Source organism: Portunus trituberculatus, chromosome 41 (genome assembly GCF_017591435.1).
Source record: "Portunus trituberculatus isolate SZX2019 chromosome 41, ASM1759143v1, whole genome shotgun sequence".
In the NCBI taxonomy this organism is placed as follows: domain Eukaryota; kingdom Metazoa; phylum Arthropoda; class Malacostraca; order Decapoda; family Portunidae; genus Portunus; species Portunus trituberculatus.
Window position 1 is genome coordinate 5,941,267 of NC_059295.1, and position 24,154 is coordinate 5,965,420.

At 41.8% G+C, this 24,154-nt stretch overlaps 1 protein-coding gene across 1 annotated transcript; it reads left to right on the top strand.

The window, feature by feature from the left end:
- Positions 1-1,540: 1,540 nt before the first annotated feature.
- Positions 1,541-22,374, top strand: LOC123516647 (2-oxoglutarate and iron-dependent oxygenase domain-containing protein 3-like; the record flags this gene model as incomplete). The annotated part of the gene is made up of 3 exons (XM_045276248.1): positions 1,541-1,756; positions 2,313-2,436; positions 21,978-22,374. Coding segments are annotated over 3 exons (480 nt in total), but the record flags the coding sequence as incomplete, so codon positions are not given.
- Between the last annotated feature and the right edge of the window lie 1,780 nt (positions 22,375-24,154).

Consider the following 24,154-nt stretch of genomic DNA (forward strand, 5'->3'; position numbering starts at 1 on the left):
TTCATCCTGGGTCCAATAGTTGTGGCTCTGAGGGTAGTGCTTTGCTTTGATCTTTTGTTGAAACTGGTGCTGTGTATGTGAGTTTTGTTACAGTTCAGGTTACAATTTTTTTTTTTTTTTTTTTTTTTTTCAGGATTACTATCATATTTTCTTTGGTGTGAGGTAACTTCCTCCCTCCTATACTTGGAAATCAGGGCCATATTCTCTATAGTTATCATCAGGTCTCACAGAATTCCTGGCTGTCACTCCTCTGACTGTCTTATGGCTCACAATTTGTCAATCTTAAATATGTTGAATGAAATAGGTTCTTGACATAATTTTCATTGATTGAATTGTTTTGACATCATATTACTACTTTCAGTAATAGTTTGTTTGAGTTTGAGAAAACTGATTGTACCACTTCCAATGGTTGTAAATTTACAATAATACATTATTGTATCAAAGAAGGATATTATTTAGTCATCATTACTGATATTTATTGTTAAATTAATATCAAAATCAGTTGGAGATCATGTTGTGCTATATACAAGAGTTAAGAAGGTCAGAAGTGGCAATATAGCCCTGTCTTCACTTATGGGTGATGTGACAAAGTTAGAGCCTTTCATAGATAGACATATGTCTAAAATGCGCCATTTTGTCTCACTATGACTGATGTCATTATCTTTGATGGTTTATAGAATATGGACATACAGTAATTTCATATGTGTACATATTTGTATACCTAACAACAAAATAGTGTTTAAAGTAAAAGAACTCGTTTGTGAATATACTTACCCATATGTAATTATACAAAGTAGATCTCCTCCCTCCCCTCAATTTACATATTTTCATGTAATACAAATGACTGACCATTCTGGATGGCTACTTGGGTGGCAAACTTCTGTGAATGTGCATGGTAATAGCTAGAGGAGGAGGTAACCATGAAATGATCTATAACTGGGGTGTAGGTAATTTTTCTGTGCTGGTATGAGACAGACATATGTAATGGGTAAGTATATTCACAAAGAAAGTTTTTACATGGAAAAGAAAAAAAATTGACAGAACCTCTAGTGCATTACCAAGCAACAAAGTGTAAGATCCACTGGCTTGAATTTTCAAGAGAGAGATTTCAAGATACTAATTGTGATTTTGTTATTCCTTTGAGCTGTTCTCTTTGATGGCTGGCATCTTTAATGTTCTTTTCTTTCTCCAACCTTAGCTATAGTCTGTCATCTCTACAATGACTCCTGGGTCTGAGTTTAAATGGTGTCACAGGGAATGCATGGTTGTCAGATCTTGAGGAAAACCGTGAGCTATCCTTGTAATAAGTGCATTGATCAGAAAATAAGTATTATCCCATGAAATCAATTATGTTATCAGTAAGCTACAATGTGTTTTATATCCAGTAGCTATTCTACAGTAGACAGAATATAGTGCCTATCTTGCATGAAAAGAAAAAAAAATCTTTGAGATTCCTTTCTTTGAAATTGTTGCAGAAGTGTTTTACCAATGGTATTTTGCACTTGATCCCTTCATTTCTGCCTCCACCAACTGACATTTTTTTACTTTCCATCCAGGAACAAACTATTTCAACACATGTATAGTAAAGTGCTTTACTTTCAGTCACGTAAAGGGAAAGATCCATCATGCAATAGCAGACCATTTTGGGATAGATAAAGGACAACTCTACTTGACTCATCCTACATTTTTCTCAAGAATTACATCTGCTCCTCCTCAAACTATTCATGATGAATATTGGCATCCTCATGTTGATAAGGTAAAACATATCTGTGGATTCTCATGAATCAGTGCCAAAAGTTTTCCACAATGACTTGTTATCAATTGATAGATTGGAAGAATATGCTGTTGTACTCCTTGCATGTAAAAGGCAGTCAAAAGGGATAGACGGATAGAATTGGGAAGAATTTCCCGTATGTTTATTCATAACCATGAGATGTGACATCTTGTCTTGGATAAACTACCTAAAGAAAGATCTTGGCTAAGTGTATGACTTTATATGAATTTCCCTGAATTTATTTGTTACTTTGTTTTTCACAATATCCATTGACATCATGAACAACAAGACAAAATATCTTAATACTATTACATTTGCTGATGTAGACTAGCCACTAGACTGTGTCATATACTGTGCTCAAGACAAGGAATTATTATCTGTTTTAGGTATGTTTTAGTGGCTAAACCTTCCCCTTAATTGGCATAATGTGTTCCACATGAAGTATTCCTTAATATGAAAAGTGATGGCAAAAGTAATGAATTTGTTTATTTATAGGAAGTGTTACTTTTTTATTTGTTATTTTGTTAATTATTTTCAGGAGACCTATGAGTCATTCCACTACACTTCATTATTGTACCTTACTGATTATGGGCAGGAGTTTGATGGAGGACGCTTTGTGTTCATCGACAAGGATTCCAACAAGACAGTGGAGCCCCGGAGAGGTAAGAGTGGTGTTTGGTGAATTCATTCCATAACAGTTATTTATGACATGTCTCAAGTATGTGAGGTAATTAATCCATTGTATGTATGATAAAGACATACGAGGTCCATTAAAAAAGTAGAAATCGACTGACATGTTCTTTTTTTTCAGGGCCGATACCGATACCAATTATTAGTAGTCAAGGAGCCCGATAACCAATATTTAGAGCCGATATTCATTTGCTATATATATATATATATATATATATATATATATATATATATATATATATATATATATATATTATAATACAAAACACATTTCATAACATAAAACATTTACTGATGTCTGGTAAAGGGAAACAAAAAGAAAGTGTGGTGTGGTGAGGAAGTACACAGTGGACTGGTGGTAGTAGCAATCCCTGTAAAATGTTATGATAGTACTACAAAGAGATATAGCAAGTTGGGGTTAGTTTAGTGGGGTTTACATAGTACCCTCAAGATTTTAATCTTACTTTCAGCCTTACTATCTTACAATCCAGAAAATCCTAGAGTTCGGAATGCCTGAACCCTGATGACTTCCGGATTTCAGGACTTTTACTGTATTTAATTCAGCCTTTTATATTATGTAAACTCAGTACTTAGGTGTTACAAGTATTTTCAATACCATAATCTTTCCTGCAGCGTACTCGTCGTGTGGAGAAAACGGGCCACTCCCTCGTCTCATTGCAACACACATACATGCACACGAACACACACACATATGCCAGGTGCCTTTATACCTTTATAAATAGAACATCCAAATGGCTTACTCGTTCAAGCAAGAGTCAAAACTCCACTTGTGAATAATATTCACATTGATAAAGCCTATGAAGCACGACTGCAAAATAAAATTAATACAAACTGCAGCACTGACGTGTTCGTTTTCAGTGATCGGACAAGTGATTCCGTAATGTAAACAACACGTCCAATACATGCTGTCGCCCGCCACTAAAACAAGAAGAAAATATTAGGGTGCGTCTTCCAAGATGCAGCGTCTTGTGAGCCATAAAATACGGTACATTATAATGACTTAAATTAAACTGCCTAAATATTTAACTTCAGAATTTTTACTTTCATTAAACCTTTCACTGTACTATGATGCACTCTCGCTTTGTTTACTCTCAATGGAAGTTCAAGTCAGGGGTTAAACTTGTTATAATCGGTTTGCTTAACGAAGCTTCGTTTAACGAAGTGTTTTAGAACGTAACCCCTTCGTTAAGCGGGGGTTGCCTGTATACAGTAAAAGTCCTGAAATCCGGAAGTCATGGGGTTTCAGGCATTCCGGATTCTATGATTTTCCAGATTGTAAGATAGTAAGGCTGAAAGTAAGATTAAAATCTTGAGGGTACTATGTAAACCCCATTAAACTAACCCCAACTTGCTATATCTCTTTGTAGTACTGTCATAACATCTTGCAGGGGTTGCTACTACCACCAGTCCACTGTGTACTTCCTCACCACACCACACAAGATTTAGGTAGGCTTTTTTTTTTTTTTTTTTTTTTTTTCTTGAAGACTATGGCAGGAGTGGCATGGGCCTTTCCAGCCATTATGGCGGCCCATATGTGATGATTGCTCTTTTCCTACTTGTCAACTTGTATTTGTGTAGGTGATTTCACTATTTTACATAGGCTATTCCACCATCCACATATACTGAGAAGTTTGAGTGATTGTACTGTACTGTACCCCACATAATATGTATACAGTCCACAATACTTATGTCACACTTTATAAAATGATTTTAAGTATAATACAAAACACATTTCATAACATAAAACATTTACTGATGTCTGATAAAGGGAAACAAAAAGAAAGGAAGGCCTCCAACATCATACGGCAGCCAATCACGTCACCGGCGTCGAGCGTACACCAGCTGGACCACCCACGCAGAAAACAGGACTCCGCAACACATACACACACACACACACACACACACGGCCCGGTAGCTCAGTGGTTAGAGCACTGGTTTCACAAGCCAGAGGACCGAGGTTCGATTCCCCGGCCGGGTGGAGATATTTGGGTGTGTCTCCTTTCACGTGTAGCCCCTGTTCACCTAGCAGTGAGTAGGTACGGGATGTAAATCGAGGAGTTGTGACCTTGTTGTCCCGGTGTGTGGTGTGTCTCAGACCTATCCGAAGACCGGAAATAATGAGCTCTGAGCTCGTTCCGTAGGGTAACGTCTGGCTGTCTCGTCAGAGACTGCAGCAGATCAAACAGTGAATTACACACACACGCTGTAAGGGGCGAACTAGGGGTGAGCCCAGCCGCCCCTCATAAAAAGTGCTTTGAGTGTCTATCACCACCCACTAAGGACAACCAAATAAATTGTCACAGTAGTCACATATACTTAAACGGAACAAATACAATACCACTTACTCACAAGTATACAAACAAACACACGTATATATGCACAGGGAAGAACTCACTGCAACACCTAACACCATGGCACATACACCACAACACATACACAGCACCATACATACACCAGAACGCAACACAAACACAACACACATGCACACGTACACACAATGTAACATATGCACACAACAAGATAGCACACACGCACACAACAAGATAGCGCACACGGGCCAGTCACGTAGTATTCACGCCAGCCACTCTGGACAATGCCATTTCAGTGGACACCCAGGCCACGTAGTACTTACGCCGGACACCACACTGCGTCGGTCAATGTGCACAATGTCCAGTACAGACGAGAGTGGAGACAAGGAGGTAGGAAACAGCTCCTAGCGAACTGGCTGCATTCATAACGACCACAGCTCTGATCGTCACCCCAGCAAGCTATAACGCCCGACAAGCTGCGCTGGTGCCCACTCGTTGCCTTCTCACTCTGAGTCCTGGTCAGCTGGCGTCTTGTGACAGGCAAGACAGCCGGCGCCTTCTCGTGACTCCGTCGCAACATGCTGGAGTGAGCCCCCCCCCTCTCTCTCTCTCTCTCTCTCTGCGACATACACCACACAGCCAGACACAAGCCACAGTCACACGCACAAGACCGTTTCCCCACTGGAAACGATACCACGATACCCAATTAACATATAACAATAAATCCCAAATGGTATAATAAACCCAAAACAAGAACCCACGAATGGTAAATAAAAATGAATGAGAACACTTACAATATACGAAAGCGGAAAAGTAACGTGCTCGCTGGTGAGAGGAGGAACTGACGGGAAGCCACTAACGGTTACCCATGTCGCCTCCTAATGAAACCGCCTGGTACTCGGCAGGTGAGGCTTCGTTCACAAAACTATCCGCGGTAATTATAAGTCAACAGGTGACTTCACAGTCTTGGAAGAACGACCATCCCTGACACAGGCACATCACCTACAGAAACATAAAATACCACTTATAATACCTCCAAATATTGTTTTCTTATGAGTTTGTGTTAAACTCAATGTCAGTGATGACATGTTCGGTTTTGGCTATTATCATTATATATTTATTACTATTATTTCTTACTTTTTACATATTTAACTCAGCCTTTCAAATTTTCCGAATTATAAGGTTCCTGATTTAAGGACTTTTACTGTATATATATATATATATATATATATATATATATATATATATATATATATATATATATATATATACAGGCAATCCCCGTTTAACGAAGGGGTTACGTTCCTAAGAAACACTTCGTTAAGCAAAACTTCGTTAAGCGAACCGATTATAACAAGTTTAACCCCTGATTTGAACTTCCATTGAGAGTAAGCAAAACGAGAGTGCATTATAGTACAGTAAAAGGTTTAATGAAAGTAAACATTATGAAGTTAAACATTTAGGTAGTTTAATTTAAGTCATTATAATGTACACTAATGTATGTATGTACATAACTTTATAATGTTGATGATCTTAACTTTATGAAGGGAGGGAGAGTGAAACGGAAAAGACACTAACCGGCAACCTGTGAAATGTAAACAAAGTGCGCATCATGGTACCGCATACAAAACATATGTACCACATTTCCACAAGGCTTTCCATTTTATCCATTGTAGAGTCACGAGTTCAGATGGTTCTTTTAGCTTTCAAGGAAGATACGGTCTCACCAACCTTCTTAATAGAGTCTGCTGACTTGAAAATAGTAGACATTAGATGGAGTCAAGATGGTGGCCAGCAATGTTATTAGTTTTCTGGCCTCTCTCATGTCTGTGAATAATACCCAGCTTCACTTCGAGAGTAAGACACTTCCTGGTCTTCTTAGGAACGCTAGGCCACATTGCAGGGCATTTTGGTGGTAACTTGAACAAGGGAAGAGGAGCTGCTGGTGACGCTGTTATGTTTTGACTGGAGAGTGAGTGGTGCGAGTGATCTTGATCTTGAGCTTGATGCTACAGGTGACGCAGAATTTCTTCTGAGTCAGGCCTTTGTATCAGCAGCGCCTGTGTTGTCCACGAGAGGCTTGATCTTGATATTTATTCTACAGGTGTCTCACGATTTCTCCTGAGGCAGGCCTTAGTACCAGCAGCTACTGATGTATTCAAAAGCCTGTCAGCTTGCATGATACGGTGGGGCTTTCAAATTTGGAAAAAATTACCTGGATAAAACTTTGTTAAAGCGAGTTTGGTGTTCATTAAACGAGCAGATGGTAGTAAAATGAAACCTTCGTTGTAGCAAAAATTTCGTTGTGTGAACCTTCGTTAAACGGGGGTTGCCTGTATATATATATATATATATATATATATATATATATATATATATATATATATATATATATATATATGATATAAACATGTTGTTGTTACATATACTAATTACTCATATGTAATTACATATGCCTACATGCCATTATTCCCACACTCAGCACAGAAAATCAACCTGCACCTCTATATATAGAGATCGTGCCTATAGAAGTTCCACGTCACCTCCGTGCATGCACTGAACCACCAGCCCAGCTGGCCTACCATATCTCAGATCCTTTCTGTGCTCAGCATGGTGTTCACCTGTGCCTCGCCTTGCTTCTTCCTGCCTTTCTTTTGTGCCCGCTTCTTTGCTGCTTCCATTTCTACTTCTCCCTGAGTTGCCGTGGCCGCTCAGAGTTGTGTTGGATGTAAGAGGTGGTTGCCGGGCGAGGCTTTAGAGCCGCATTCCCGCTGTGTGTCTTGTCGACCCGCCATGTGTTCAGCTGAAGTAGTGAGTATAGTGAGTGTTCCCACCTCTCCCTTCTCCAATTCCAAGGATATGTGAAGGATGCTGAGAAGCGTTCTGCTAAGGAGAAGAAGCGGACAAAGTCGTCTGACGGTTCCAGTGAGAAGCGTTCTCACCGGCAGGAGCCGGCTTCTGAGGCCCCTTGGGCAAGAAGGTTTGTCGCTGTAGAAAGCTGATCTGGCTGCTATGAAGGCTTCTATTGGCCATTTGTCAGCGGTTTTGTTGCCCCTTGCCTCCGGTTCCGTGTTTTCAGGGTTTGCGGATGGCGGAGCGATTGTGCGTCCGCCCCCGAGGTTGGTGCCGGGTGTAGCGGGGTCCCGGTCTTCCCCCAGCTCAGACCCTTCGGTGGTGGTTGCTGGTAGTAGTGGAGTGAGTCTCTGTGTGTCCCCTCTCCTTGGTTTGGTTCCGGAAGTGAGTGGGGGACAGGCTCCCTCTGTTCCAAGCCCTGCCCTGGAGTTGGCGGTCAGGGGAGTGAGTTTGCATGCGGCCCCGCTTTCTGCCCCGTCGCGGTAGCGAGTGGCGTGCCTTCTCCCGCTGTTCCTGACCCATGTGCAGCCCCTCTCCCTAGTCTGGCTCTGGGAGGGAAAGGGGTCCAGTCCTCCGCTGTTTCAGGCTCTTCCTCGGAGTTTTCTGGCTTTGGTGGTCTGAGCTTCAGTGTGGCCCCGCTCCTTACCGTGGCCCCGGCAGTGAGTGTGGTGCAGACTCCCGCTGTGTCAGGTGTTTCCAGGAGTTTTCAGGTCTCGTGGAATGAGCTTGCGTGCAGCCCCGCTCCCCGGTGTGGCTCTGAGATTGAGTGGTTTGCAGGCTCCTGCGGATCCTGTTTCTTCCGTGGCCGGTCCTGGGGTCAGTGGATTGAGTCTGCGCTGCTCTCTCTCTGGTAAGGTCTCGGGGGTGTGTGGGGAGCCAGCTCCCGCCGGGCCAGTCTCCTCCTTGGGCCTTGTTGGTGGTGGAGAAACAGGACTTCATGCAGCACCACTACCTGGTGGATTGCCGGGTGATGGCAATTTTGTTGGCTCGGCGAGCGTGTCTTCCATGGGCCTGCCTCATGCTGATTTACTGCATGGGTCAACGCCCTCGCAGGTCCCGCCCCGGCCAGTTGATGCGGGCGTGGACTCTGGTGGCGCAGTAGTTAGTCAGGCTGCTGTCATGGGCTGGCCTTCATTTTCTGGAGAGGTGGATGAGGTTTTTGATGACGTTCCCTCGGGGGAGGCTGGCTCTCCGGATGAGTTGGGTGCATACTCCTTTCATGAGCTTATTACCTCAGTGAGAGAGTCTTTGGGTCTCCCCATGCCCTCTTCTCTTACCTCCACTCTTCAGACTGGGGTCGAGCGCACCTCTGGGACTTCTCGGCCTCTGGCTCTGGAGGTTCGCAGGGAACACCTGGGCTGTTCCCTGGGGATCTCTAATCCAGCTTCTGCCAAGCTCACCTTGCCCAGGTGAGACTTACCTCTGGTTAGTTGAAGTATGCTTAGAATTTTATGAGTCAAATCACCCCTGCCGTCGTGGAGATTTCACATGAGATGTCGCTGTCGCTCAGTAGCTGTCAGACTTTGTAGCCACGAACACCCACATGACACTAAATAACAAACTGATCAAAAGTACAAGCCTTGTACATCAAGATAAAACAGGGCGGGAAGAGGAGGGCATGTGAAATCTCCACGGCGGCAGGGTGATTTGACTCATAAAATTCTAAGCATACTTCAACTAACCAGAGGTAAGTCTCGTATACTTCTTAATTTTACTTCGTCAAATCACCCTCTGCCACGTGGAGCATTTCCCATGAGGCTTTGAAGCCATGTGGGTGTCGTGCCATAATAAATGTCCCCAAGAAAAAGTGGACAAAAGGGTCCAAAAAAAAAACACAATTTCACAACCTGAAACTTCATTGAGCAAAAGTTGAAGATTCACATATTACATAAATGTCAGAACAGTAGAAACTTAAACCAACATATCACATAATGTAGAAAAAACCAAAGCTTCTAGTTTTCAGTCCCTATGCAAACCTGTGCATAATGGCAGTGAATCTCACGCTATGCTCATATCTCCAAACCATTAATAACCCAAAGAAATGGAACAATATTACAATAATTTACACAAGTACAGCCTCCTGAAATGAATCTAGTTGTGGGACAATTTGCTTGTCATAAAACTTAGCAAAAGTACTGGCCCGAGTCCAGCCGGCTTTGGCCATAATAGTAGTAATAGGCACTGACATAGCCTTTGCCTTTGACACTGCCGCTGACCTAACACTACCAGCAGTAAATGTAGTAGTGTCAACACCTGATCTTTTAAGCATCGCCTTAACCCAACGGGCAATGGTGTCCTTAGTGACCGACTTGTGTGGTCTGGCGTAGCTGAGGAGAAGTCCAGCATCCTCTCGGGAAAGGTCCCGTCTGATCTCCGCCGTTCTTGCGAGGTAATGCTGTAAGGTATCGCAAACACATAAACTAGTGTCCCTGGAATAAGCTTGAAATTTAATTGAACGAATATTAAAGGAGGGCCTACACTGCTTAATGTGACCCCGTAACCGAACTGAAATAAAGTCCTCTCCTATGCTAATGCCAGTGGTAACTAACAGATGTAAAGTTTGTACACGTGCAGCCTGGGTTAGAGCCATCAGCATAACCAGTTTTAAAGTTAAATCCCTAAGGGTTAGAGTATGCAAGGGGTACATGGATTTCAATTCCGCAGGACTGGTTGAACGTCCCATGTTGCAGTGTATCTAGGTATGGGTGGACGCAAATTAAATACACCCCTCATGAACCTGATGACCAAAGGGTGGTTACCCGCTCTACAGCCATCCACCACAATGCCCAAAGAGGAGAGAGCACTTCTGGCCGTATTGAGTGTTTCATAACCCACATTCCTGTTAAAAGTTTCAGACAAAAAATTTATAATGTCCGCGACAGTGGGATTACAGGCACTAACGTTCCCTCTAACACAAAATTGTGCCCAGCGCTTAAGGTGCGGGCGGTATTGTTTCTCGGTGCCTGGTTTCCAAGAAGCCAAGATGATGTTTGCACCGTCCTCAGAAACTCCGCGTGCTCGTAAGTGCTCCTGACAGAAGGCACGCCATCAGATGTGTGTTGCGCATGATCGGGTGATCTTCCCCTGATGATGGGTGTACAAGCACCGCAGTTTTCTGCGATATGAGGCGCGGGTAATCGATGAGCATCCCGAGCAACGTGCCCATCCATGGTTGGGACTGCCACAGGGGAACAACCATCCACACTCTGGCTCCTTCGGCTTTCAACTTCTGCAGGCATCTAGCAATTAGCGAAAATGGAGGAAAAATGTAAGAAAGTTTGAATCTTGCCCAATTTAAAGAGAATGCATCCACATGCATTGCCCTGGGTCTGGTCTCCATGAGCAATATGAAGGTACCTGGTTATTTATCCTAGAGGCAAACAAATCAATAGTTGGTGTACCAAACACTTTACACAATTGTTGGAAAATACGTGGATCAAGCTTCCATTCATGCCTGTCGTTCACCAAGCGCGAGGCCATGTCTGCCAAAGTGTTTTCCTTGCCCGGAATATGTGAACAAGTGATCCAAGCATTGGAAGTGAGGCACCAATCCCAGATCTGGATAGCAATGTCATTGCAAGTGAGAGATTTAGTACCACCCATTTCATTCACATAGGTCATTGCAGTGGTGTTATCACAATAAACTTTAATGTGTTTCCCTGAAAGAAGTGGTGTAAAACCTTGCAACACCAACAAAATAGCTTTGAGCTCCAAAACATTAATGTGCAATAATCTTTCAGCTAGAGACCAAGTACCAGAAATAGACTGAGCATTCACGTGTCCCCCCCAACCTGTGTTGGAAGCATCAGTGTAAATGTCAATATCAGTACCAGGACGAAAAATTCTCCTAACCTGTGTTGATGTGTTTTCGAGCCACCATTGAAGGTCTGTCCGCATACCCTCTGTAATTTTCATGCAACTGTCAAAATTACCTTGAGCACACTGTAAAGCCGCAATTTTAGCTGCCTCTAATTGTCTGTAGTGCAATTTTCCCAATTCCACTGCTGGAAAGGCAGCAACCAAAAGACCTGTAACCCTAGCCACTTCTCTAATCTTGTCATGACTTTTGTTCTTAAGTTTCTGACAAGCTTGAGTGAGTTTCAGAATCCGTCGTTCCGGTAAAGAAACAGTCATAGAATTAGTGTCAATGATGTTCCCCAAATATTCAATTGACTGAGTGGGCTGCAACACTGACTTTGGTACATTAATACAAAATCCCAATCTGTGCAACAAGTCAATAGTATCAGTTACACAAGCAATACATCCAGCTTTAGACTTATTACAAATCAGTGTGTCATCAATGAAACTGGTGATAGAGTAGCCCATTCCTCTCAATGCAGCAAATACTGGTTTCATTAATTTTGTGAAAATTCTAGGCCCTTCAGAAATACCGTTAGGCAGACAAGTAAATTGGTAAATATTGTTCCTCCACTGAAAACACAAAATTTTTTGTTGTTCCTCTGCAATCTTTACAGTGTAATATGCATGTCTAAGGTCTACTGAAGCTAGGTAGTCCCCTGCATTAATCAATCTTATGGCTTGTTCAAAGTTATCCATCTTAAAGTGCTTGTATGGAATATGTTTGTTAAGCTCCTTTAAGTTTAACACCATCCTATACCCACCATCTTTTTTCGGTCTCAAAAAAATGGGGGAAATAATTTGTTCTGCCATCCTCTGTGTAGGAACAATAACATGAAGGTCCAAAAGTTTCCTGATCTCCTCATCAACCAGAGCTTGTTCTTCTAACCTGAATTTATATGTTAATTCCCGAGAAAATAAGTGTCTAACATCATCAACATTAATATCTAGGTGACAATGCTGCACCATGTCCAAGATAACTGGGTCACTTGTAACAGCCTGCCACTCATGTACAAAGTAATGTAACCTGCCTGCTACAAAGGGGTACTAACCTCACTCACGGTCGGGGCCTCTGGTGACCCCGACCTTTGGCGTTTTGGCTCCGTGTCCTGGCGTGCCAAGAACTGCCGCTGGCCCCCACGGTAACCCCACCGCTGCGTGGCGTAGGGCTGGAACCGAGTGGCATGGCTCCGAAAAGAGGACCTACCCCAGAAGCTCCTGGGCCTGCCACTGGAAGACTTCCATGCAAAAGTACTCTTCTTGGGAGTGATCTTGGTGCGCAGCTTCTCCATGTCCTCAATCTGTTTAGCTGATTGTGACACATCGTCCCCAAACAAAAACTTTGTCATGGGAACTTTGTCAGAACATAAGTGCACATATTTCTGGTTAAGTTCACGTTTCATCACGAACCGCCTCGCCAGGTTGTTATTATGATTGGCATGTCCAAGCAGCGCCAAAACACCATTGAGCTTACCTACTTCCTGAGCAATCACGGAGTTCCCAAGCTCCTGCACCAACTTGTCAAGCACTACTAGGGACTTGGTAAGAATAGAACCAGCTGAAACAATGTCTGAACTTACGTCTTTGAGTCGGGAGTCTGTCCTCCGTGCTTCCGTTTTCAAAGCGCCCAGAATCTGCTGGTTGCACTCAACAGGAACAAGCGCAGTGCAATTGTTAGGACGCCTGGTGACCGGGTCCTCCACAATCGCCTTGTGGTCTTCCTCTTGCAGCCCCTTCTCAAACCAACAATTTACCATGGCCGCCACTTGTGGGTCAATGTCCTCAGAAACCGTGTCACAGGGCCCGAAATCCTTAGCAGCCTGCAGCAAAACACTGCTGCCCGGAGGAAGGTCCCTAACTTCCCCGTCCTCACTGCTGGAGTCCCTAAAGCCCAAAAACGCCTCGGGCGAAACTGGCTGCTGCAGGCCCGAAGTGCTCGCCTGGAAGTTCACTTGTTGAGGTGGCGGAGGATCCCGGTTAGCCGACAATTTTGCAACAACCCCATTTAAGCGAGCCAATTCATCTACAACCACTTGCCAGGGAGGCTCTTGCAATTCGGCCCGTGTGTGGGAAACCTGGGGCCGAGCATGATCCTTGCGCCGGCGTGGGTAGTTGTTACTGTAGCGGCGACCGAGGCCCTCCTGCCGCCCCACAGGGGAACCACTGGAGCTCCCACTGGGAGCACGGGAAGACGTCCTCTCTCTAGCCCTGGGAGATCTGGTGGTACTCCGCCTACCAGCGGAAAAGCAGGGAACCTCAGGTGGCTGGGCTGCGCGGTGCTCCGGCTCCGACATGTCGTCCGACCTGCACCAAAACAAGCCGAAAGCCTGTGTAAGCCCACTATCACACTTGGCAAATTGGCAGGCCCAACCCATACCAATGCCCTATGGTAGGCCCAACCCATACCATAGATCCACCTGAGTATAAGGCCATGTACCTGTGTGGGAATTGCTGACGCCGAAAACACTCGTGGAAGACGGCGAAGAAACAACGTCCGATCAGCCCGAGAACGATCCAGCAACTGACAGCTACTGAGCGACAGCGACATCTCATGGGAAATGCTCCACGTGGCAGAGGGTGATTTGACGAAGTAAAATTATATAGTTATTACAAAGTCAGTGATAAAAGAAATAAGGATAGGATTGGACCACTCAGAAAAGATGGTGTAGTAGTGGATCAAAATGAAGACATAGTAGAATTATTGAATGAACAATTTTCTTCAGTATTTACTAGGGAAAGAATAGGAAATCCTGTTACAAACACTGCGACGAGTAGTTTAAGAGCTTTAGAAAATATTGATATAAAACCGGGAATTATTAGGAAATTTATTCTTGAACTAGACGATAGGAAAGCTAGTGGTCCTGATGAGCTACATGCCAGAGTACTTAGGGAGGGTGTAGACAGTATTTCTGAAGCACTTAAATTAATCTTTGAAAGATCACTTAGGTTTGCTGAGATACCACAGGACTGGAAGTTAGCTAATGTTACTCCAATATTTAAAAAAAGGTAGGAAGGATGATGCGAATAATTATAGACCGATCAGTTTAACTAGTATAGTATGTAAGATACTAGAGAAAATCATTAAGGGTAGTATTTGGGAGCATTTAAATGAGAATAGATTAATTAGAGATACCCAACATGGCTTTAGATCAGGGAGGTCCTGTCTTACAAATTTGCTTGATATCTTAGAATATATTACCAAGGAGTTAGATGATGGAAATAGCATAGATGTTATATATCTAGATTTTAGCAAGGCGTTTGATAAGGTACCGCATAGGAGGCTAGTGTACAAATTGAGACTACATGGGATAGGGGTAGGTTAGTTGATTGGATTAGTGAATGGCTTTCTGATAGGAAACAGAGAGTAGTATTAAATGGGGCAATGTCTGAGTGGAAGGAAGTGGTTAGTGGGTACCCCAAGGATCAGTGCTAGGACCTCTTCTTTTCTTGGTGTACATTAACGATTTAGATATAGGAATTAGTAGCAAAGTATCAAAGTTTGCAGATGATACTAAGATAGCATGTGCAGTACAGGGTGAAAAGGACAATTACAGAATACAACGAGACCTGGACAGGCTGATAGCATGGGCAGACAGGTGGCAGATGGAGTTTAATTCTAAAAAGTGTCAGGTTATGCATTTAGGTAAAGACAACACAAACTTTAACTATGAGATGGAGGGATGTTGGCTAGAGGCAGTAGAGGAAGGAAAGGATTTAGGAGTAGTGATAGACAGGACTATGAAATTTTCAAAGCAATGTTTAGAAGCAAGAAATAGGGCAAATAGGATCCTGGGTTTTATAAATAGAAATGTTAGTTATAAAAGTAAGGAAGTGGTGCGTAGCTTATATAATTCCTATGTTAGGCCCCATTTAGAGTATTGCATACAGGCCTGGTCACCCCACTATAGGCAGGATATCAACATGTTAGAAGCAGTTCAGAGAAGAGCAACTAGGATGATACCAGCATTTGAAGCGCCTGGAGTATAGAGATAGATTAAAGGAATTAAACATGTTTTCATTTGAGAGGAGATGTATAAGAGGGATATGATAGAGTTATTTAAAATGTTCTCAGATACAAACTACATAGATGTGAGATCTTTCTTTACCTTAGAGGAGGGAAGTAGGACTAGAAATCATGGCAGGAAGATTAGAAAGCAAGGCTGCAGGTTAGATATAAGAAAATATTTCTTTAGTCATAGGGTGGTAGACTTCTGGAATGCATTGCCAGAGACGGTTGTAAATAGCACTAGTTTGACAATGTTTAAAACAGATTAGATAAGCACTTAAATTTATTAGATTTATAATTATGTATAGCGCTGCATGATAGTTTTTATAAGAAATTTACTATAGTTAAACAAGACATGATCCCCATGTATGGGGATCACAGATTGTAGAGGAATTTCGCTGCAGGACTTAGCCCTGTTAATGGGCCAAATATTTAGAATTAGTATATAATGTATTGTGTACTTGTAAGTGTATCTTTAAGTACTGATGACGAGGTCGCTGTGCGACTGATACAGGATAACCTAGATGGGCCCTGGTGGCCCTTTGTTATCCTATTATTTATGTTATGTTATGTTACTTCTACTTGGGAATCTAAATGTCCTAAAAGTCTCTTCTGCATGCACTCCTTTTTTGTTTCTTACAATGTCTTCTATCACTTACATTCCTTATCACTAGATCTATTTCAGTCATCTCTGTTCCCTCTTGGATTCAATATATTGCTATTAGGTCTCCTCTTTGTCTCTTTTCTTCCAATATTACCAGTCCCAGTTCTCTTAGTCTTTCTTCATTTGGGAGATTGCTTAGTCTTGTTGGTATTTTTGTTGCTACTCTGTATCCTTTTTAATTTTTCTATTTCTTTCTCCAATCCTAGTGACCACACTGTTACTACATATTCTTGTCTTGATCATATCAATGTTATTCATTTCTGGATCATATGGATTCAATTATGTGAAGACTGTTCTAGTATTTATGAGCCAGTTCTTTATTTCTCCAGTTATTTTGTTTATGTGTTTCTCTACTGATAATTTATGTCATAATTACTCCTTGATCTTTCCCTTCTGTTGATTTTTTTTTTTTTTCCATTTGCTAATGAGTAATTTCCTCTTAATTCTTTTATTGCTCTTTCTGACCCATCATACTGTACTTCTTCATTGAATTAGTTTGCCATTTAGATGCCAGGATATGACATTGTTGGACTCAACTTGGCACTTGTTACCTTTTCCAGTTTGATTTGTTATTCTGAATTACTGTCCTTATTTTTTGGTTACATAAAAGTCTTCCACCCATTTTAAAATTGGTTCTCCAATTCCTTCTAGTATTTCAGCTTCCATGTTAGTTCTTTGTGCAGCACCTTATCAAAAACTTTCTTTAAATCCAAGCAAATGCATTCCACCCATCCATTTCTCTCATCCACTATTTCTATTACTCTGAAGAAGAAGCTGATAAAATTTGTAGTACATGATCATCCTTCTCTGAACTCAAATTACCTCTTCATTAATATGTTCTTCTCTAATTGTTCTATCCAGCTCTTTGGGACTTTTCCTTGTTTTAATGATTTGTTTATTAATTCACAAATCTTTTTTGACAGTTAGGGACTGCACTTACATAGAACCCAATTCAATACATTATTACATCCTGTCGCTTTCCTTCTTTGAAGTTCATTCAATATTACTTTGACTTCTATGGTTGTTGTTCTTATTCTGTTTAGTGTATATTGTCCTCTACTCTATGACATTCATTGAAGTAATTTTCTCTAGTGTACCTAGTTGTATTTACTTAGATGTAAGATACAGGACAAGAGCCACACTAGACTTGTGCTGTCCCATCTCCATATCTACTTTTATCCAAGTTTTCCTTAAATTTGAGCATTGTCTTGGCACACACAGTCTCATCAGTAAGCTCATTCCATGCTGCTATACTTCTGTGAGGAAAGCTGTGTTTCTTGATGTCTCTTCTGCGCACACTCTTTTTCAATTTCTTTTTATGTCCTTTAGTTCCACTATTTTCAGGTAGTACTATGAGGTCATCCCTGTCCACCTTTTCCAAACCTTCTAATATTCTATATAGTGCTATCAGATCACCTCTCCTTCCTTTTTTTTAGTGTTGTTAGGCCAAATTTTTTCAACCTCTCTTCATAACTATATTCTTTTAGACTTGTAGGAATTTTTGCAGGAGCTCTCTGAATCCTTTCCAGTTTCCTAATATCTTTCTTTAGATTTGGTAACCACACTAATGATGCACATTCCAATCTTACGTGTATCATAGACATTATCAGTTTTTTTTATCATCTCTTCATCTATGTAGTTGAAGGCCGTCTTGATGTTTCTCACTAGATATGTTTCTCCAGTGATCTTGTTTATGTGCTTGCTAAATGTCAGATTGTTTGAGTTAGTTACTCCCAAGTCTTATCCTCTGTTCTTATGTTAAGTTTCTCTGTATCCAAAAAGTAGTTTCCTTCTGTTCTTCTTGCACGTGTACCAAATGCCATCACACTGCATTTCTTGGCATTGAACTCCATGTTCGACCTTGATGACCGTTCATGTATTTTGGTTAGGTCTTGGTTCATGGCATTACAATCTCTTCATATGTTATTTTCCTCATGATTTTAGCATCGTCAGCAAATAGACTCACATAACTTGTTACCTCCTGCCATGTCATTTTTATAGATTGACAACATTACTGGCACTAACACTGATCCCTGCGGGACTCCACTTTTTACAGCTCTCCACTCTGATTTACTGCCTCTGACAACTGTCTTCATTTCTCTACCTGTCAAGAAGTCAGTCATCCATTTTAATGTGAATCCTCCTAGTCCTCCTATATTTTCAAGTTTCCATTTTAGTCTTTTGTGTGGTACCTTATCCAAAACCTCCTTGAGGTCTAGATAAATGCAATCTCCCCATCCATCTCTCTCTTGAATTATGTCAATTACCCTTGAGTAGAAGCTTATCAGGTTGGCTACACACGACCTCCCCTCTCTGAAGCCAAATTGTCTCTCCATTATAGCCTTGTTGTTTTCAAAGTGTTTTGCCCATCTTTTCTTGATCTTTCCCCAAATTTTTGCTGTTACACTTGTTAGGGATATTGGTCTATAATTAAGTGGGCCTTCTTTGTTTCTAACCTTGTAAATTGGAGTGTGTATGCATGTGTAATAATGATAATAATAATGATAATAATAACAATAATGATAATAATAATAATAATAATAATAATAATAACAATAATAATAATAATAATAATAATAATAATAATAATAGTAATAATATAATGATAATGATAAAAAAAAAAATAATAATCAGTGATGGCTCTTGTATATGTAGGCACTGCGGATCTGTGAGATTCACAGCTTCAGCCAAACTAAAGAGAATACAAGGTAGTCTCGGCTCTCACCTGCTGCACAGGTTATTAGGATGTCACATATTGGAAGAGAGAATTAAAGAAAACAGATATGACTTGCACCTTATACTATTGTATTTGTAGGTGTGTAACTTCTCTAGCAGCAGTCATATTAGGTGATGCAGTGATAGGCCTTTTCTTGGTAATGCTACATATTTTCAGCCATTTCTTCCTTTTTTTTCTCCTCTTTAGGTAAACTATGACAACATAGGGCAGTTCCTCTCTGATGCACAGACTTGCATCCACGAACAGTGCAAGAAGCAGACATTTTTTGTAAAAAAGTCATAGCCTCAAGGGTCATGCACTGACTAGCAGAGGCTGTATATGACTGACCAAGGGTCAGGTCAGAGACTGGCCAACCCTTCCAATATGTGACGCCACTACCGTCCCAACTCATATTAAGCTTATTTTGTGCTCCAGTTCCCTTTAGCTGAGACTACCTTGGCTTTGGCGACATAGTATTTGACTGTTGTGAGTGTGCTTGCAAGATAGGTAGTAGTCTGCAGCACATAGGGGAGAGGGAACACTGATGCACCACCTCAGAGTTGCTGGTCCTGGTATGCTGGTGAAAGGCAGTGTTTCTTTTTTACTCTGCGTGTGTTGTGCTTAATACCATGTACCATATTCTTTAATGTGATATGAAGTGTGGAATTCAGGGTCGTATCTGCTAAAAGGCTCCATTTTCTGAGAAAGGCAAGACAAAAACTGGGACCCTTCTGTTGAATGTAATTTTTGTGTACATATTTACCATTGAATAATATGATCAGTTGATGATCCACAAAATGTTTTTTATTTTTATTTTTTTATTTTATTTTATTTTATTTTTTTTTTTTACGTAGGGAAGAGGGCCAGCCAAGGGCGAAAAAAAGAAAGTTAGAAAAAAGCCCACTTGAGCGCTGGCTCTCCAAAGAGTAGAAAAAGTGCCAAAATCGTCAGCCAGAATTAGGGGAGCAAATGCCTCGATACCTCCCTCTTAAAAGAAGACAAGTTGTAGGAATTTGGAAATACAGATGCAAGGAGGGAGTTCCAGAGTTTACCAGTGAAAGGGATGAATGATTGAGCGTACTGGTTAACTCTTGCATTAGAGAGTTGGACATAATAGGGATGAGAGGAAGAAGAAAGCCTTGTGCAGTGTGGCCGCAGGAGGAGGGGAGGCATGCAGTTAGCAAGATCAGTAGAACAGTTACCATGAAAATAGCGATAAAATATAGAAAGGGATGCAACATTTCGGCGGTGAGAAAGAGACTGAAGACAGTTAGTCAGAGGAGGGAGTTGATGAGACGAAGAGCTTTTGATTCCACCCTATCAAGCAAAGCTGTGTGACTGGAACCCCCAAACATGCGAAGAGTACTCCATACAGGGACGGATAAGGCCCTTATACAGAGTAAGCAGTTGGAGGGGCGAGAAAACTGGCGGAGACGCCTCAGAACACCTAACTTCATAGAAGCTGTTTTAGCAAGAGATGAGATGTGAAGTTTCCAGTTAAGATTATGAGCAAAGGACAGACCGAGGATATTCATTGTGGAAGAGGAAGACAGTTGAGTGTCATTGAAGAAGAGGGGATAGTTGTCTGGAAGGTTGTGTCGAGTTGATAGATGGAGGAATTGAGTTTTTGAGGCATTGAAAACTACTAGATTTTCTCTGCCCCAATCGGAAATTTTAGAAAGATCAGAAGTCAGGCGTTCCGTGGCGTCCCCGCGTGATCTGTTAATTTTCTGAAGGGTTGGACGTCTCTGAAAGAACGTGGAAAGATGTAGGTGGTATCATCAGCGTAGGAGTGGATAGGGCAAGAAGTTTGGTTAAGAAGGTCATTAATGAATAATAGAAAGAGAGTGGGTGACAGGACAGAACCCTGAGGAACACCACTATTAATAGGTTTAGGAGAAGAACAGTAGCCGTCTACCACAGCAGCAATAGAGCGGTCGGAAAGGAAACTTGAGATAAAGTTGCAGAGAGAAGGATAGAAGCCGTAAGAGGGCAGTTTTGAAATCAAAGCTTTATGCCAGACTCTATCAAAAGCTTTTGATATGTCTAACGCAACAGCAAAAGTTTCACCGAAATCTCTAAAAGAGGATGACCAAGACTCAGTAAGGAAAGTCAGAAGATCACCAGTAGAGTGACCTTGACGGAAGCCATACTGGCGATCAGACAGAAGATTGTGAAGTGACAGATGTTTGAGAATCTTCCTATTCAGGATAGATTCAAAAACTTTAGACAAGCAAGAGATTAAAGCTATAGGACGGTAGTTTGAGGGGTTAGAACGGTCACCCTTTTTAGGAACAGGCTGAATGTAGGCGAACTTCCAGCAGGAAGGAAAGGTAGAAGTCGATAGATAAAGTTGGAAGAGTTTGGCCAGGCAAGGTGCAAGCACAGAAGCACAGTTTTTGAGAACAATAGGAGGGACCCCATCAGGTCCATAAGCCTTCCGAGGGTTTAGGCCAGCAAGGGCATGGAAAACATCATTACGAAGAATTTTGATTGTAGACATGAAATAGTCAGAGGGAGGGACAAGCCCAGAATCGTCCAAGGTGGAGTTGATATATTTGATAGAGATCAAGATTTAAAGGCCTTGACAAAAAAAAAAATATCTTTGGGCCCTCATCCCTTACATGCACACAAAATTTTCCTACGAAGAAAATAGAAAATGTTTACCCTTAGAAGACTTTTATTAGATAAAAAAAAACAAGAAAACGAGGCTGCATAGCTGATAGCCAAATAAAATTTCTGAAGCAGCACTACCCCACCAACTAATCTTGGCCAAGCTGTCACTGATAATAAACATAGTAATAGTAATAATAAGCAGTTTATACATACAGAAAATCTACAAAGGGGGCTGGGAGATTAGAAAACTATCCCAATGGTTAATTGCTTGCACCAGGGTGGGTATCACGCTGAGGCATAGGCAGTACTTCCTTGATGATGGATGATTGGATGTGTTTTCACTTTTTACTCAAAGAACAATTATAATATAGTACAAACTTATGTTTTAGAGGTTGATGAAGGTTTATTTATATATTTGAATTAGTAGTATGATGATTTACTTCCAATTTGTTTTTCTTGATGGTGCACAGGTCGGGTATCTGCCTTCACCTCTGGCTCAGAAAACCTTCACTATGTAGAGCAAGTTACACGTGGCACAAGGTATGCTATAACAGTCTCTTTCACTTGTGATCCTAAACATGCCATTGAGGATCCCAAACTTGAAAGATAGCTGTATTTCAGAATTTTCTTGATACTTTTATTTTTTTTTCTGGTGTGCAAATTGCAAAGTAGTGTGGGTGTTTTAAATATTTTTCCTTTGCTTAACAAAAAATATGGATTCTTTATATATTCCTTATTTGTTTATGTATAAACATAGTTTTATATAATATGATATATGTTTTAGTTGTAGTGGAAATTTCATTAAGAAATGTTTGATTTAATTTTAAAGGTTACCACCTTATAAATAAATGTTATTCAGTATTTTCAGGTTATTTATAATTTATCTCCCTCACCAAAAAATAAAAGAGAGTATAGGTGATTCCCACTATACAAAAAGGTTAGGTTCCTAAAAAATCCTTTTTGTATAGCGAAAATTCATGTAGTGAATAGCTAAAGCAATGCAAAAATTGATATTTTAATGTAAAATCCATTTTTATCTACATACTTACCCCTAATTATTAATTATTGCTTAAACCCCCATTCCCACAGCAAACTTACACCATTTCTAACAGCTCAGGAAAAGAAACAAAAAAAATACTTGAGGTGCCCTTTCTCATTTTCTTTAAGAAGACACCTAGCCCGTTTTCAACACCCAGGTACCAGCCATCAGGCCAATTCCCTCATTCGCCTCTAGTCTAAAAGGTTATAAAGGGGAGGGAGGAAAGGAAACTCAGTTATCATTAATGATTATGGATAAGTATGTAGATGAAATGGATTTGTTGCACACCCCTGTTTCACATGACTAGGAAGAGAGGTGGACTCTCTCTTTCCCTGACACAGAATATATAAGAACCCCATAAAACTTTCTCATAGTGGAGGAAGAGGAGGTAGGGTTCATAGAAAATGGGAAGCCCTCATACCCCCCCTTCCTCCACCCACCCCCACTACCTGCTCAGCAACCGCTCCATTGCTTTTTCTGTGTCCGTGAGAACTGGACCTCTGACCCTGGCACTCCTACTAACAAGCTTTAGGTGCAGCATGTCTACTTTGGGCAGTCATGGGCCAGCTGTGGATCCTTCACCCCCCCAGCGTACACGCAGGACTTGCAAGGGCAAGGATTGCAACAGGCAGATAAGTTGTGCTTCTCTGGACCCCCACAATCTCTGTGTGAAGTGTAGGGGCCAGATTTGTGCTCTTGACAACAGGTGTGAGGAGTGTCAGACGTGGGACAACGAGAACGCTGCTAAAGGCTTGCAAACACCAACGTCAACTGGAGGCTAAACGCAAGTCTTACAGCAAGAAGCGTTCTTCCGCATTACACTCGTCATGCTCTTCCCCCGGGTTTTTGGATTCTGAGGTAGGAGGTGAAGTTCTAGATGATTCTGTGGTTTCATCACCTTCCAACATGGACCCAGGACCGTCAGCCTCTCAGGTAGGGCCTCCTGCCCAGGATTTCCATACACAGATGTCTCATATGCTGAATATGATGTCTCAGTTCACTAACTTAATTGGTATGGCTGGTGTTAACAAGCTTACTACCCTCAGAGAGGTTGTTAAAGAGGTAGTTGAGGAGGCAGTTCCTAACTATCTTTCTGTTGCAGCTCCCCCAATGGTGACTGCGGTCACGTCCGGCGCCCCACCCACCCCAGGCGACAGAGAGCTCACACTGGTGAGACAAGTCGGGTCAGTCAGTGAGGGACGGTCGCCAGTGGGTTATACAAGACTTCCCCATTCCCCTAGTGCTGAATGGTTAGGGTTTCAGGGTTCAGGTAGCTACCATGACGGTGTTACTGTACAGGTTACGACTGACATCTCACTGGGTGATAAGTTTTGTGCGAACAACAGCCGTCTGGGAGACAATATCACATTTTCTGCCAAGAAAGCCAAGAGAGTGGCTAAGGATCTTACAGGATGAATTAAGCACTCACGAGCTGAGTGCTCATCTAGTGACAGAGGTGTCGTTGCGAGTCTGGTCCATGTTACCACGCAACCTCACCCGCCCCGTTGCGATGGCTGACAGGCTTCAGCCACACCACCAGCACGGGAGAGATCAGCTGAGGTGGTGATGGTCCAAGTTACCCACACTCCTCACTGTCCGGTAGATGGG